The sequence below is a fragment of the Lepidochelys kempii genome, chromosome 6, assembly GCF_965140265.1.
Source record: "Lepidochelys kempii isolate rLepKem1 chromosome 6, rLepKem1.hap2, whole genome shotgun sequence".
Classification (NCBI taxonomy): domain Eukaryota; kingdom Metazoa; phylum Chordata; order Testudines; family Cheloniidae; genus Lepidochelys; species Lepidochelys kempii.
The window spans coordinates 123154550-123171239 of NC_133261.1; the positions used below are offsets into that span (position 1 = coordinate 123154550).

The window sequence follows — 16690 nt, forward strand, 5'->3', positions numbered from 1 at the left end:
ATAACACAAGTCTGGCCAACATAGCTGCCTGGATGAATAAGGGAAGAGAAGTGGGGTGGGGGAGCTGGCATTATCAAGTGGATAAAGCACTCAACTTTGAGTCCGGAAAACTGGGTTCTTATCCAGTAGTTCTGTCACTGATCTGCTGTGTGATTTCCGCTAAGACACTTCCTGTCTCTGAGCCTCTTTTCCTCTGCCACCCCTTGTCTGGCTCGTAAGCTCTTCAGGGCAAGTACTGTCATTCACTTGGATGAATGCTGCTATGACATGCTGGTTCCCCTAGATGATATTGTAATATAAATAAGAAGAGGGGAAGGGTGAAATTGATGCTTATCTTCTGGACCTGGAGAACCTGAACCTATGTTGCCCTAGAACTGAAGTTGTCTGCGGGGGGAAAAGGCTTAGAGAAGTGAAGTCTGGTTCTATAATCTTCACTTGTGTGAAGGGTGCCACAGATTCGGGGTGGAACCAAAAGTTGGGAAGAAAAGCTGACCTGCCTTTAGTGATATAGGATGCCCAGCCTCTAATATACAGCACTGGGTATTATGGATCTGTTCATCACTTTATGTGTTCTCTTCTACTAGCTACCTACACAAACTCCCCATGCTGCCTTCTGTGCAGGTGCAGATGTAATACATAGGCCTTGAAAGATGTATTGGACACACAGTATCTGGAGGACTAAATTTACAAACCAGAGTTGATTAGAAATAACAGGGCATAGCCCACCAGTGAGTTTCAGGGGCAATGCCCTAGTAGGAAGCCTGGCCCCCACCACTCACAGTGGCTGGTCTTTCTACGAGGGCGATCATCTGAAATGCTGCTCTCCATCTTTTTATCAGCTTGTAGTATCCATCTTTTTCTCTGCTAGAACAGTGAGGGAGCTCTGTTTCTTCTCTCTTCTCTAGCCTCCTGGCTGCAGTCAGTGGGGAGGGCTCCCATTACTCTGCATTTTTATACCAGACCCATCACATAGTGTCTGAGTACTTCTACCCCTGCTGCCTCTTAGTGGCTGCAAAGAGGAGAAGGGGACAGGTCTCTTCTACTCTATCCTTCTCCCACCATCTGTTTTTTAAAATTCCCACCTCTTGGAACCACTCCATTGCCTGTTTCAGCGTCTGCTCATAACATTCTGCAGCAGCAGCAGCTTGAAGCTGACATGATTCTTTACAATTACAGTGCTTCCCACAGGGTTCTGAAAGAGAACTTCCAGACTGACCAGAACCTTGTTGATTTCCATCAGTCTGCTTGACAAAGCTATGAGCATCCACAGAGGCACTGGAGCGGTCTGGCTGCAGACTCAAGAAGACAGTAGTGTAGTGTTAACCTTCTAAATATGAGTAATGTAATCTTTGTACATAAAAGGGCTAGCCTCTTGATTTAAAATGAGAGCTTAAAGTCCACGAATATTGGTGATATAAATCCCCTCACTCACTGGTGAAAGCTTCCTATTCGTCAGGATTCAGTGAAGTCAAGGGGATGACTTACAGACTTCAAGTTAAGCTACTGCTTAAGTGCCTTACTGAACAGGAGCCTAAGTTTTCAGTCAGAGCGGCGGAAGTATAAATCCTTCCAGAATCACTTTAGCATATTTATGCAGCTAGTCATTCAGATTGAGACTGTGAACTTGAAAAGTTGGAACAAATAAGTCCCCAAGTGCATTAAATTGTGTAAAGATCCATTTCTTAGTAATAAATTATGCTTGATAGTTTATCCTATTGAATCTCCCACTGTATTTCTATGTATAACATTTCAAAAAGCTTTTCCATATAAAAAGTAACATGCTTAATTTTTTTTAAAAAGTTGTCAGCATAGCAAGAATTCAGAAATAATACCAAGCTGAAATTCATTATAAGCTTTCAAAGACCCAGAAGTACTATTGTGTCTACTGCATATAGTCAGATGCTGGATAGGAAACCTAGTCAGGAGCAATTTCAAGAGTTACTTTGCTTTACATTATTATCTAGGGATGTTTGGACATGCACAGCATGTCCTTGAAAGACAAAGGGTAAAAGGAAGAAGAGATGAAATATTAAACCAAAACGACAGTGTTTAGAAACAATTTGATCTTTACAGTTGTTTCTGGCCTTATTAGTTTAACCTTCAAATGAACCAGATCAATTCTTTTCTCTCTAAAGTAGCACTTTTAAGTCTTGAAAGTTGACTTTGAAGCTGAGATCAATGCCGATACTGTTTCATACCATCGGCTCCCGCTGGAACAGGGATGGGGATGCCTTGTCATTTATTCAGTGATTCCAAACAACACAGTGCAAGTGATTTATGCTTTCTGAGTTATAAAGAATTTTAGTATTAGAGCGCTGTCAGGCTAGATCCTGAGAGCACTCACAACTCCTATTGACACAGCACCTCTCAAGGGTACTTAGTAGATGAACACAGGTTAGTTGTGTGGTATTAGACCACCACAGGCAATGAAAAACTGGGAAATTAGATTTATTCTCCCATTCCTGACTGAGCATAGTCTCACTGACGTGTGGCTGATTTAACACGCAAGGGACAACAAGTAACCAAGATCAAAAGAGTACTTAGTCTCTTAAGTGCATCTGTTATATCCACACATTCACACACAAACAATTCCAATCTTCAAAGCCCTGTACTAACATTAACCATCGAATGAATACCTACAAACTTTTGTGTGTTAAGTGAGTGCAGTGTAGGGTGACCAGACAGCAAATGTGAAAAATCAGGACTGGAGTGGGGGGTAATAGGAGCCTATGTAAGAAAAAGCCCCAAATATCAGGACTGTCCCTATAAAATCGGGACATCTGGTCACCTTAGTGCAGTGGCTATTTTTACACATCTATTTGTTTGGGCTTATAAAAGGCCTGTATTGTGGCCCCATTTTACGTGGCCATGCAGACGGGGTGGGGAATTAAGGCCCTCAGAGCCCACTTCCCTGCCTGGCTACATAAGATGGGCATCCTGCTGTGAAGAGCAGGGGCTGGAAGCCTGGCACTGTAAATGGGAAGTGACTCCACCTCCCTCCCCATGCACCAGCTCCTGGAGGGATGTGAGGTGGGGAGCAGTGCAGGGAGGGTACAGAAAAGAGAGAGGAAAATGATTTGAGGGCAGGAGAAAATGCCTGACAGTGAGTCTTGAAACGCTCAATCTGTTTAGTTTATCAAAAAGACAACTGAGTGGTGACTTGATTACTTCGTGGGGAGAAAATATGGGGTACCTAAAGGCCTCTTTAATCTGGAAGAGAAAAACAGAACAAGAACCCATGGCTGGAAGTTGAAGCCAGAAATGAGACCTAAAAAACCACATTTTTATCACTGAGGGCAAGTAACCATTGCACCACACTGCCAAGGGAAGTGGTGAATTCTTCATCTCTTGATGTTGTCAGATCAAGACTGGATTCCTTTCTGGAAGACAGTCATGGGCCAAACACAAATTGCTGGGCTCAACACAGGGGTAACTGGCTGAATGTAAAGATCTATGAAACACAGGAGGTCCGACTATGTGATACACATGACAGCAAAGCCAGGACTTGAGAGTTGAGTGTCAGTAATAGTGTGTTTCTTGATGCAAGGTGACGTGCTTCATGGTCTACGGCCAGCTGGAGGACATCCCTCTTGGCTGCTGAGATTCCCTCAGTATTGAGGTACAGCACCTTGCGAGCCAGCCCCAGGGCGAGGGTTTGGGATACTGGCCCTGAAAGGGACCCCACTGGAGGACTCCTGGGGGCTGTATTTTTCTTTCACTTTTTACGATGAGAACTCAAGCTCCAAATCTGCATTTTGTGTACTTTAGTTTTACTTTTAGTTAGTGATGGGGGGAGGCACCATGTGAAGGCAGTAGACTTGCTCCCCACTCCTGCAGACCTGAGTGTGACACCGCAGCTGATCTCGCGACACCCCTTTGCTACGGCAGCTCATACTACAAGCTCTTTACCATGCACAGATGATCAGCATGGCCAGGGAGCTGAAAACTACACCCTCACAAAGGAGAAGCGGGGGTGGGGGGGGAATCTAACACACTATGCCCTGGTCTACACTGATAACTTACATCGGCATATCTATGTTTCTCGGGTGTGAAAAAATCCACAACTGAGACTTAGCTATGTAGACCTAACCCCCAGTGCAAGGTTGATGGAAGAATTCTTCCATTGACCTAGCTACCACCTCTGGGGGAGGTGGATTAACTACAGTGAGGTGAGAACCCCTCCCATCACTGTAGCGAGTGTCTATGCTGAAGCTCTGCAGCGTTTGAAGCTATGCCACTGTAGCGTTTTAAGTGTAGGCAGATGCTGCGTAAATTCAGGAGTCCCTTGCCGCACCTGTCTCCTTGCCACTTGCTGACACATCCCGGACTAGGCTCAACAGGCTACTCTCGGGCTCACACAGAATTGATGCAACTATGCACCAGCTTGGCCTGGTTTCCTCCCCACACGTGGCTGTGGGGCAGTCCTGCAGACAACAACTCATGCAGTGGAAAAGTGAGTGCCCAGCCTGACAGCTGGAGGGCAGTTTACAGGGCTGAGCCTCCCTTGCTGCTGAGGCTGTCCTCCGGTTATAGCACTGGGACATCGAGTTCTAATGTCTGCATACGTGCATGAGAGAGAGATCTAGATGATCCCTTCTGGTCTTACACGGGTTTAAGCTATGCGGCACTTGGTAAAGGGCTGTAACACTGCTCCCTGGCCCAAAGCAAGAAGGGAGCACGGGAGCCATTATGTCTCAAAGGCCCTGTGTTCGTTGGACAGAGTATGCCAGTATAGATATGCCAAGGGCGCTGACTCCGTGCTGTGCTCTGGGGCTGGAGCACCCATGGAAAAAAAATAGTGGGTGCTCAGCGCACACTGGCAGCCCCGCCGATCAGCTCCTTGCCCCCCCAGGACTCCCGCCCGCTGGTGGGCCCCGTCGATCAGTTTTGCCACTTTAACTGCATCTACACGAGGGCTTAGGTTGGCATAGCTCTGTCAGCTAGGGTGGTGATTTTTTTTAAACTCCTAACTGATATAGTGATGCTGGCAAAACTTTTAAGTATAGACAAGGCCTAGGGCACAGTGCCGCCTGGGTTTGTTCCTGGGATGGTGCAGTCTATGTACCAACCCTTGCTCCAGGCTGTGCCTAAGGGCACCATCTAGACCAAAGGGAGGAAAAAGATCAAATGATAGAAGGTGCTAAACTGTTCTGGTTAATCCAGCCCTATCTTTTTATATACTCTCCATGTGATGTTCATGGCATACAAACAGAGATATTAGACAAAAACATAAAATACTCTTTCTGGGAGGTTGCAACATAGCACTATTTCACTTTTTAGAATCCAGAACCCTAATGCACAAGAACCAAAAACAGAGAGAGATAAAGCAGGCTGCTCCCTAAGGCAGCAAAGTACAACTCACTTCACCTTGCTTTAGAATTGGCTTTCTCCAGATGGACTGCTGCTAGACCTAGGCTTCCCTCCAGAGCCCCCTACCCTGCAGGCAGGACCAGGAAAACCTCAAAGAATTTAAAATGTCAGCTTACAATTTTAACAGTTTGCAATACACCACACTCTGCTCATCTGGTTAGCGGGTTTAGGGTCAGATCCTATAACTCCCTCCCCATCCACCCCCAACATTGACTCCATTGGCTAAAGAGTGAATGGGGCTACAGGATTCACCCCTGATACCAACAAGACACATGGAGAATGATTCAGAAGAGCCAAGATTCCCCAAGGATAAGGAGCTGATCCTACCAAAAGGAGATGCTTTGGGGTGCAGATCTGACTGCACAAAAGAGGACCCCAGTGGAGACAAGAACCAAACAAATCTGAGTTGGGCAAGGTAGAGGAGCCCGAAGTCTCCCAAAATGTGCCCCAAATCCAGGGGAGGGGGAGAGCACTGCTGCTTTGTGGGGAGGACTGAAATCCTCTGTCCCTTCCTCACAGCCTACACTGGGGGCAGATCCAAGAAGCAGGAGAGGGGCTCACATGCAATTTGGAAGGGAAGTTGATAGTACACCTGGCCTGGGCAGCAGACCAAGCAAATGTCATGCCTCTGCCTTTACACTCATGAATTTCCCTGTGACGTCCCACCCTCTCTATACCAGCTGTGATCACAGAACTGGGAATGGGGGGGAGGGTAGCAAAGAACTAGGCTCCTGACCCTTTCAATTCAAGGGTTGGGTGGAGGAAAGGAGCAAAGGCTTCCCTTACATTTTCCATGCACAGTAAGACCCTGCTCCCTTCCTGCCCAGAATGGGGGGCACACAGGGAAAGAGCAGCCGCTTGAGTGACCTATGGGCTGGATGATGGCCTCAAAAAGCACATGACCACCAGTCTCCCCGCTGTCCAAGCCTCCTCACCTCCAAAGTGTTCCAGACCCCAACCTCTCATCCTCAACATGTTCCTGCCTCCCCAGCCTCTGACCCCCAATGTGTTCCTGCCCCCAACCTTCCTGCTGCCCCATCCCACCGCTTTCCTCCCGCCACTCCCTGCCCCCCTGGTGTTTCAGCCCCCCTGCCCCCCACCCTCTGACCCCCAATGTATTCCTGCCCCCTGCCCCCCCACCCTCTCACCCCCAATGTGTTCCTGCCCCAACCTCCCTGCTGTCCCATCCCACCACACTTCTCCCCCCACTCCCTGCGCCCTCGCCCCCCGTGTTCCTCCCCCCACTCCCTGCCCCCCCCGCTGCTCGAGCCCCCCAGCCTCGGGACGAGCCGTGGCTCAGCGGCGAGCGAGCCTCTCCCCGCGCCCGGGCCCGCCGTGGCCGAAGCGGAGCCGCAGGACGCTTGGCAGCGGCGGGGGAGGCTGGCTCGGCGGCGGCCGCCGCGGTGCGGGGGGGAGCCCGTCCTGCGCCAGGCGGCGGAGCCAGAAGCCCCGGCTGCACCAGGAGCTGCGGCAGCCGCAGCAGCCTCCGCAGCTGCCCCCCAGCCGCTCCCCATGGATGTCAAGGCAGCGCCCAACGGGGTGGCCACCATCGAGGACAGGATCTTACGGATCACGGGCTACTATGGCTATTACCCGGGCTACTCCAGCCAGAGAAGTAAGACCCCCGCCTCGCCCCCTCCCCGCTCGCCCCCGGCGTGGGGGGCGGATTTTCCTCCCGGGGGGGGGGGGCGGCGTTGCAAAGAAGCAGGAGCAGCCGTGGGTTTTGGCAAGTGCCTCTCTCCCAGCCTGGGGGGGTTGCAAAGGAAACCAGGGGGCTAGTTTGGCCGGCGCTTGCAAATGGAGGGGGGGGTGTGTGGGACAAGCTGCCTCGGAGCGTGATTTTCGAGGGGAGGGATGCGAGGGGGGCGCCGGGGGTTGCTTGCAGGGCAGCCCGGGGCTGGCTGGGTCCCTCCGCGAGGTTGTGTCGGCGCGGTGGGGCTTTGCTTTGATCTCGTGTGTGAGCCGGGCCGTGGCAGGCGTGGAGGGAGCCCGGCAACCCTGCGAGGCTGTGCCGCGGGGCTCCTCACCCACAAACGGTGTCACCCCCGTTTCCGTACTCAGGAGGATCTCAACAGCCGCCTCTCCTGGGTAGACGGCATGTGATGCCGCTCGCCTAAAAGATACCCCCCTCCACACACACTTTTAAAAGTCAGATGGGATTTTAAAAGTCTCCCCCCCCCCTCCGTCTTTCCCCCCACCAAAAATAAGGCTGCCGTGCAGTTAGCGTTGTCCTTTCCGGTGAGTTAGACCATGGGATTTCTGAAGCTGTCGGAGATTTGTGATGCCTGGAGCTGCTGCAGAGCCATCCCTCATATTTACGGACCAGTAAGGTGTAGTGGGTTTCTAGTTTCCCAGCGGTGTCTGGAGCCACTCTTTCATATCCAGTCCGATATTCTGGAAGAGGGAAGTCATTCTTGTAGAATTTACCTGCCTGTAGCACCGAGGTGATTTGTTCTCTTCTCTGAATACTTGACTTATTAGCAAGGTAAACTAAGCGGGTTTGGTTTTGCTTTTTGAAATGAGGGACTGAGAGATCCTGGATTTAGTTCCTGATTTGCTACAACAAATTCACTGTGGAGGCCAGCTAAGTAGGCAATCACAGCAGCACAGGTAAAATGACAGAGCTCAGAAGAAGGCAAGGAGAGTTGATTGTACAGTCTGTGTGCCCTGTCTGTGTTGAACGCTTCAATCCTGCAGTCATTACTTGGGCAAAACTCCCACTGAAGTCTGCGGGAATTTTGCTTGACTAAGAAAGTCGTTATTGTACCACAAACCTCTCTAATCCCAGTCCAGAGAGTGAAGCTCTGAAAGAATAGTTTTAGCATTTCACGTTGTTTTGGGAAGGTTTAAATATATATCACTCCTCTCCAGTCCCTGTTTTAACATAAGACAGGTAGAATCTTCATTTTCCTTACAAAACTTAATTGTATAAGGTTAGATTTTTCCAGAAAAAAATAATGAATTACAGAGTGATTTTTCTTCATGCTACTTCAATATAAAACTTCTCTGGTGAAGGCTTTTTTTTTTTTTTTTTTTAAGCTGGAGGAGCAAAACTTAAAGCAAGTGCTCCTTGTAGAAATTAAACATTTTTGCTTTTGACATTTTTAATTAAGAACAGTGGGGTTTTGGCAGCCAGGAAAGCTTTAGAAGGTTTCTGTGAAAGTATAAATGTCCCAGTGCTCTCTAGAATCATTTATTTTTTTAAACAACGGAAGTTAACCTAATGAAAAGTGATTCACTTTTTTCTATCTGTGCAAAAGTTACACATATATCTGATGAAGTGAGCTTTAGCTCACGAAAGCTTATGCTCAAATAAACGTGTTGGTCTCTAAGGTGCCACAAGTCCTCCTTTTCTTTTTGCGGATACAGACTAACACGGCTGCTCCTATGAAACCTGACATGAGAATTGTATGGTTTAATAATTATTTTGCATTTTGCAAAAGCTCAAATGGCCACACACGATACTTAAAATGCAGTGACTAAAACCTTGAAGTGGCCAATGCATTTGTGAACGGAAAAATGTAAGTGGAAAAAAAATAAAGAACAATCTGTTTTCTGTGGCTATTTCAACTCTCAGTGGAATCAAAGAAGACAACCACTTCTACAAGGCACAACACAGCCAGCCACCTTAATGGCAAGAATAAACCGAGGATCAACCAACAAAGTGCCAATACTAGACACGTGCTCACAGGCTTTATACTTGATATGAGAGAGACTAGCCAGACAGTGAAACATAGTAAACAATTCTTAAGTTGCCTGCAGCTGGGAAACAAACAAACTGAATAAACCCACCGCGTGAGATCTTTTGTAGAGTACCAGCAGAGTGCTAGGTACATTGAGCAATAGAGTAGATTGGTCATTTGATGTGTCACACAACCGAGCCAGGACTTTTTGAAGAGTAGCTAGGAAGACACACCAAAGAGGAATAAAAGCATGTGGAAGTAATGTGACGGTTCCATCCACTGACCAGTGAAATCAGATCAAGGTGGGCCTACTCCTGCAGTATGGCAAAAAACTCCAGTGGAGGACAATGGAGAGATTTGCTAAATATGAATAGGGGGGTAAAGACTTAAGCACTTTGCCTCAGGTTTGCTTTGGCAGCAAAACAGGGGTTTTAGATCTGCTGCAGTATAGCCTTTTTGTATGCACATTCTGTATCAAAATGCATGGTTGAGTTAGGTTCTGCTATTCTGCATAGGTAGGGTGCTGAAGTCGGTGGGGCCTTGGCTGGGTGCAGGGGGGGTTTCCTGCCTTGCACTCAGTGCAAGAGCAGGGGCTTAAATACCCTACAAATTGCACTTTACAGATTTCAGAAAGCGTGCTTGGAGGCCAAGGTTTAGTGTTGCCAACTCTCATGATTTCATTGCAAGCCTTTTGATATATGGTGTTTTTCTTAGCGCCCCAGGAACTAGAAGCAGGTGCTTAGGCGAGAAATGTTTTTTAAAATGAAAGCCACAAACCCAGATAAGCTTCTGGTCCTCATGATTGCAGAGAAAAGCTTGAAAACGTGACTCGAGTTCACCTAAATACTCAAAAACTAGAAAGCAAATAAAAACAACCCTATTTTTAAATAAAAGCTTGTGATCTTTAAGCCAGAGTCATGATATTTGCAACCTGAAATGTGATTTTACGTAAGACATCTTAAAGGAGGGGTGCTCTGAAAAATCAGCGGCAGTTTGGGTGCCTCAAGATGGGGGACTTCAAATCTTGGCGCAAACATAATCATGAGCCACTTTGGAAAATCATGGGTGGGAGTATTTTGTAGTTTGCACTGGTTTATACAGCTGTAATTCAGAGACTCCAGACATTAAACATATGAAGTATGGAGATACCAAATAGATTGGTATTCTAAATTGACTTCAGTGAATCCAGGATTTCACTCTCAGCCCTCCAAGTAAAGCATAGTGCCTCGGCCTCTTGCTGGCCCACACGACAGGGATGAATTTCATCCACTAGAGAACAGAGTGTATTTCCAGTGTGAAGTAATGGGAAGATGAAATAAAGATATAATGTCTGTGAAATATAGTGATGAAGATCAATGAGTGACATAATAGCTGATCTTACAAAAAGGCAGAAACACAGTATTTTCTAGGAAGTGTCTTTACTCCAACTGGTACAGTACATGAGCGTGAAGCTATGGAAAACGGGCGTGTGCATATGACAGTCCTATCAGTCTGCAGAGTACTAGATACTTTTCTTTTGTCTATTCATTCTAAAAAGGTAGCTAAAGAAGTAATAGGTTTTATTTATTCTAGCGGCGCTGTACGCTATCATTAACTCATAGCAATTTATTTTGATCCTTGCTAAAATACGCATTTTACAAAAAGTTTACATTGCATGAAATGTAGCATTAGAAATGGAGATCCTTCTGAATATACTCATTTACAGGGGTGAGTTTTCCCATCTGCCTGTATGTAGTTGATCTCATCTAGAGCTTGGGCCCCTCTTTTAGGAATAAGAGAAGATAGTTCTCTGTCCCGCCTACTCCCAATATGGATTGGCCCTTTCCAAAAACTAATACCATGTCTTCCTGTGTATAAGGTGATTTGTGTATAACTTGATACCATCAGTCCCCAATTTAAAATGTATAGAAGTGTGTAAAAGCTCCCTGGCTAGTAAGCTAAAGAAGAGGCTGCCCTTCTTTTCCGTTAAGTCCCTATAGGATTTGCAAGGGTACGAGTGTCCATTTTACACGGTGGTTGCACTGGCCCAGAAAAGAGATCCCAGGTTCTGACCTTGAGTGATAGGCAATGCACACCAGCAGGCAGGGTGGGAAAGGAAAGGGAGAACTGAAGACACAATAACCATCCCTTCTAGATGGACAAGCGTGTTCACTAGAATCGCCAACTTTGTAATATATAAAAAACAGAAACATTGTAATATATAAAAAATGGAACCTCCCCTGCCCCGCCCCTTCCTCTGAGGCCCCGCCCCTGCCCCACCCCTTCCTCCTGAGGCCCCACCCCCCAGTCACTACTCTTTCCCCCTCCCCCCATCACTTGCTGCTTTTCCCCTCCTGTGTCCAGCACAAATGGCCCACCTTGATTATCATACACATTGTAAAGAGAGTGGTCACTTTGGATGGGCTATTACTAGCAGGAGAGTGAGTTTGTGTGTGGGAGGGCGGAGGGCGGAGGGTGAGAAAACCTGGATTTGTGCTGGAAATGGCCCAACTTGATTATCATACACATTGTAAGGAGAGTGATCACTTTAGATAAGCTATTACCAGCAGGAGAGTGGGGTGGGAGGAGGTATTATTTCATGATCTCTGTGTATATAATGTCTTCTGCAGTTTCCACAGTATGCATCCGATGAAGTGAGCTGTAGCTCACGAAAGCTTATGCTCAAATAAATTGGTTAGTTTCTAAGGTGCCACAAGTACTCCTTTTCTTTTTGTGAATACAGACTAACACGGCTGTTACTCTGAAACCTACCACTTCACTGTGTAGCTTGATCACTGCACCGTGACCTTACCTAGCACTCTGGGATGAAGGAGTGAACGTGGCCGTGTGTACGTGCCTATGTAGAAAAAAAGCCCTTTATTTTGTTAGCTTGATGTAGTAGCTTCCAGTTTTTAGTGATTTACTTTGACAATTTGAGCCCTGATTCAGCAAAGCACTTAAGCACATGCTTAACTTTAAGCCAATTGGATTAATCCTGCGTTTAACGTTAAGCATGTGCTTTGATGGATAAGGTTGGGATTACACACTTGCTTGAGTGATTTGCTGAATCAGGGCCATAGCTTCTACAGCTCCAGCCCACAGCTTTTACCCTTTAAAAAATAAGAAGTCACGAAGCAGAAAGAAACTCCAAAACAACACACTGAATTGTCTGCTGGCTATTACAGTAGCTGTATCGATAGCTTTGCCATAGTAAGAAGCACAGGACAGAACAAGAACATCTCGACATTTACCAAGTGACATGCCCTGCAGGCAGGTCACCACTTTCAGTGAGGAAAATGAAGTCCTGATCTGTTTTCTAGAAATAGCCTGACACTTTCTGTAGACCCCTCTTCTATCGTCAAAGCATGATTTTAAGATACTCAGTGCATACAGAACCTGTGATTGTGTGGTTTAATTGAATTTGTAAAGAAAGCTCCTTTGAAACTGTTGGAAGATGACAGAAGTCTGGCTGAGCTATGTATGGGGCAGGACCTGAGATGGGGCAAAGATGACTAAGGCCAGGTGATCAATAAAAGGTTAGGTAAACCCAGCTACAGCGCTCAGGGATATGAAATATCCACCCCCTGAGTGACGTCGTTAAGCCAACCTAACCGCTGGTGTAGAGAGTGCTAGGGCAGTGGAAGAACTCTTCCATTGACTTAGCTACTGCCTCTTGGGAAGTTGGATAAAGTACAGGGACAGGAGAACCCCTCCCGTCCCTGTAGTCAGTGTCTCCACTGAAGCGCTACCATGGCACAGGTGTAGCATTTCCAGTGAAGTCAGAGCCTTCAAGCCATAGTTTCTTCCTCTTGACACTGGCCACAAATTCCCCAACGCATGGGAATCCCGAGCTGCTCTATCAGGGCAACTTTCCAGCTTTTTTGGTGCCATCGGGGCCAAAGATCTAACCCATAATTCACAGATCCCATCAGTTCTGAGTAAATGAAGTGGAGATCCCGGTACAGGACATGTGACTGTGTAGCTATTACCTTATAGCCCGTTTACAAGCACAACAGGAACAGATACACATGTATCTTTTTTTTTAAGATCTGAGATTTCTGTGCATGAAAGGAAAAAGTGATCTTTGATTCAAAGTGTAGTCTAAAGAAGCTGCCGTAGCAGTCTAGAAAAGGGATGGGATGGTTCTTCCAGGAGGGTGATTATTATCTGTCTTTCGAGATGTGAAAAACGTATGTAACTCTTGAGAGCCCCAAGTGGAAGTACATTATGAAAGTGTTTCTCACAGGTGAAAGGAATGAAATCGATAGTCTTTACTGACCATATTCTGACTGTTCTGTGCGCATCATTTTTAATGTAATAAATCCATATTTTGTGTAGTTGTTGCATTTGGTAATACTGCTGCACCTCTGCTAGAGTCTTGTGTGTGGTATTCAAGAACGTGCTTGTGAACGATACTCTGGTATTAATAATAATGCTTCGGTAGTGTCTTTCATTTGAGGAACTCAAAGCCCTTCAAAGGAAGGATGGTCTTGTGGTTCAGTCTTATAGACTAGGAGCCAAGTGATCAGGGTTCAGTGCTTGGCTTCAGTAAGTACTTTGTGTCCCTGACCAAGTCACCTAGACCCAGATTTTTAAAGGTACTTAGGTATTGCTCATTTTCAAAGACAATGCTGCCTTTCATTTTGGTCAGTGGGATGTTTATTTGCATTCCTCACTGGATATTCATGGGTGTTACATTGCATCACGCTGTAGAGTAACAGAGTTAACTGTCTTGTATAGTACCGAGGCAGGGGGATCTCGAAGCTGAGTACAGCACTTACCGCGTCTTGATGGAGGGACTGTCATGGACCAAACCTCCTCTCCCATTTACAGTTGCATCACCCTTGTGGTGCCTACAGCAATTGCTTCTAGCTGTGTATCTCTAGCTGTCTTTAATGTGATAAAAGCTTTCTGTGTAAAATCAATCACCTTCCCTACTTTCACTCTTCAGTTCATCTCCCTCTCCCCTCTCTAGTCCCCTGCTCATTCTTCTCTGCCCATCTCCTCCTTCCCTCTGAACAGTGTTGCCTAGTCCTCTTCTCCCCTTTTCCTGCTGCTTGGTTCCCTTCTGCTCTGCTCCTCTGATCATGCTATGAAGTCACATAATTCTCTTCTCCCACCATTCCCCTGGATATATTGCCCATAAACCTCCTTTCCATTTCTCTTCTGCTGGTGGCTGCAGTCCCAGGCAAATACTGTCAAACATGGTTAGGAGCACTGGGTTGAATTCTGAGCAGCTGTTTGCTTCATCTAAATTTGTTCCCTTTTTATTAGCTATTTGTTCATGCAAACATATCTTTGTGCAAGCTTTTGGCAAATGGCTGGTTTTCTGGCTCACCCACTTGTTGCTTGTTGAATCACCAGTGGCTGGAATTTGTTCACGCACACCTGATGTTGGATACTGAAAACCTCTGTAAAAATCACAGTCTCTTTGTGGATAATCTGCAAATAGAAACAGGGCTGAATTCGCTGGACCCATTCTACTCAATAAGGGTGTAATTCACTTCTATGCAGAATGCCCTCAATGTGGGCTTTACCCTGGCTCTCGGCATGGGGATGTATTTCCCACTTAAGGGAGGCAAAGCTGGTGTCATGCCTGCTTCATATACAGGGTTTGTATAACACAAGAATGATGGAGTTGTAGGAAACGAAATAAGAGTCTGCTAGAGATTTTTAGATGATGATTGACGTTCAAGAGTGAAGGCCACAGGCATTCAGCTTCTCATCCAGGCAAATACAACCTCTTTATCACCGCTTTAAAAAACCCCAGCTGCTTCCTGGTCTACAGCTGGAATTAACAAACAGTCCTGCTAAAACAGGCTCTTCCTTCCCCGGCACCAATTTTTTTACACTTCCTTTTGTTGCCCACGTTACCAATCTGACGAGTGGTTTAATCTCAATGTTAGCGGTGAAAGATGGCTTTGAGTGGAACGCTATAGAGGCGATAGAGTGCAGGGGGGCACACTTCTGTGTTTAGGTTGACCGAGGTAAATCACTGGTTGCCACCGAGCCATCCCTGAAGAATCCAAGCTGACCTATGACGTTGTTTGAAAGAATGGGAGGGGAATCTCAGTTTCTCTTTTAGGGTATTTTAAGGCTCTTCAAGTGTGTTGCCTGTGTCACTGTCTATCTTAGGTACTTCTATGACTCTTGTTCTTATCCTATCTGAGCAGCTCACAGTCTTTAAGGAAAGTGTCACATGGGGTTTATGTGTAGTCAAGGGCCTGCCGTCCTGACGCTTTGCCACACCCTGTTGGGCTGGTATGATTGTATAGCATCCTCTGAGGACAGAATGCTCCTGCTGACTGGTCCTATAGTTCATTCTCCTGGATCTCGGAATAAAGAATAAATACTCCGTGGGAGAGAAGCAAAGTTGTAAAGAGTTTGCAATAAATGACTAAACTCTCCACCCAACTGGCACATACAATAAGTGCAGACATGGTGAGTGAAGCCAAGAAAATGTCATCTTCATCCCTATCAAACCTCACAGTTCTCTGGATGGGGTCTCACTATCTCCACAGTAGTTGGCAGAATGGCCTGGAATAACATTTTAGCTTTGCCCTGTGGCAATAACTTGTCCAGAAAACCTTGAACATCCTGATGAGCTGCAAGCATCATAACCAAGTGACAGTTGGGTCAGATAACTATCTAAGGCACTGATAGTCTGTGAGACACTCAGCTTAGTACCTGGGTGTCTCACAATCCTCTCAACCCCCCCTGTGAGGTAGGGAAGTGCTATCCCCATTTTAGAGATGGCAAATTGAGGCACACAGAAGCTAAGTGACTTACTCCAAGGCCATGCAGGAAGTCTGTGGAAGTGCAAGGAATTGAACGTGGGTCTCCTGAATCCTAAACTAGCCACCTAGCCACTGAATCATCCTCCCGCTTTTACCTTTGTCTTTTTATAATGGACTGACTCTATGGTACTCCCTTCTACCATGCAATCCCAAGTGACAGATTTTGAAAATATAGAAAATATTTCCAGGACTGTATGTTCTGGTTTTTATACCGTGCTCATCACTAAAGTGTTGGAGCACTGCCCAGTAGTGCTTTAAGCAGTGCGACTTCACATTTGTCATGTGGTGTTTGTTCTCTCAACCTCTGTCCAGAGGGAGAAGCATATGCAGTAGAGTGTTTTGTTTTGGGAGGTGGATTTAACATTTTTTTTTTGATAAATATACCTGTTGCTATGCATTTATATTAGAGAAAGCAAGGTCAAAGAAATGTACCTTGCACTTGGGATGGAAAGTGGTGAGGTTTGTGATAGTCTGTAGTTCCTGGGGGAGTTCATTCCACAGTCTGGGACCAGCCCCCCAAGAAAGTTCTGTTTCCTGTACAGACAAACTTTACCCTTATTTTTGAGAGTTCCAGTGCGCCAGAGGACTGAAGGTGTCAAGAGTGGTCTTTGTCCTAGACCTTCCGATGATCTTTTAGGTATCATGAGCCCAGGCCATGGAGTGCTTTGAAGATAAGCACCAAGACATTGACCTGGATTAGAAATTCTCTGGGAAGCCAGCATAGAGAGCAACGGACAGGTGTGATGTGATCATGGTAGCCTGTGTTGCTGAGGAGATGCACTGCAGCATTTCATACTAGTTGGAGTTTCCTAAGTGCTGAAGATGTCCTGGTATATCACATTGCTGTCGTGAGAGGTGATG

At 46.4% G+C, this 16690-nt stretch overlaps 1 protein-coding gene across 1 annotated transcript in view; it reads left to right on the forward strand.

The window, feature by feature from the left end:
* Positions 1-6882: 6882 nt before the first annotated feature.
* Positions 6883-16690, forward strand: part of SLC35F4 (solute carrier family 35 member F4) — a 180483-nt gene continuing 170675 nt past the window's right edge. Inside the window, exon 1 of the mRNA XM_073350743.1 lies at positions 6883-6985. Coding sequence (XP_073206844.1) covers positions 6883-6985 — 103 coding nt within the window. The remainder of the gene's footprint in view (positions 6986-16690) is intronic.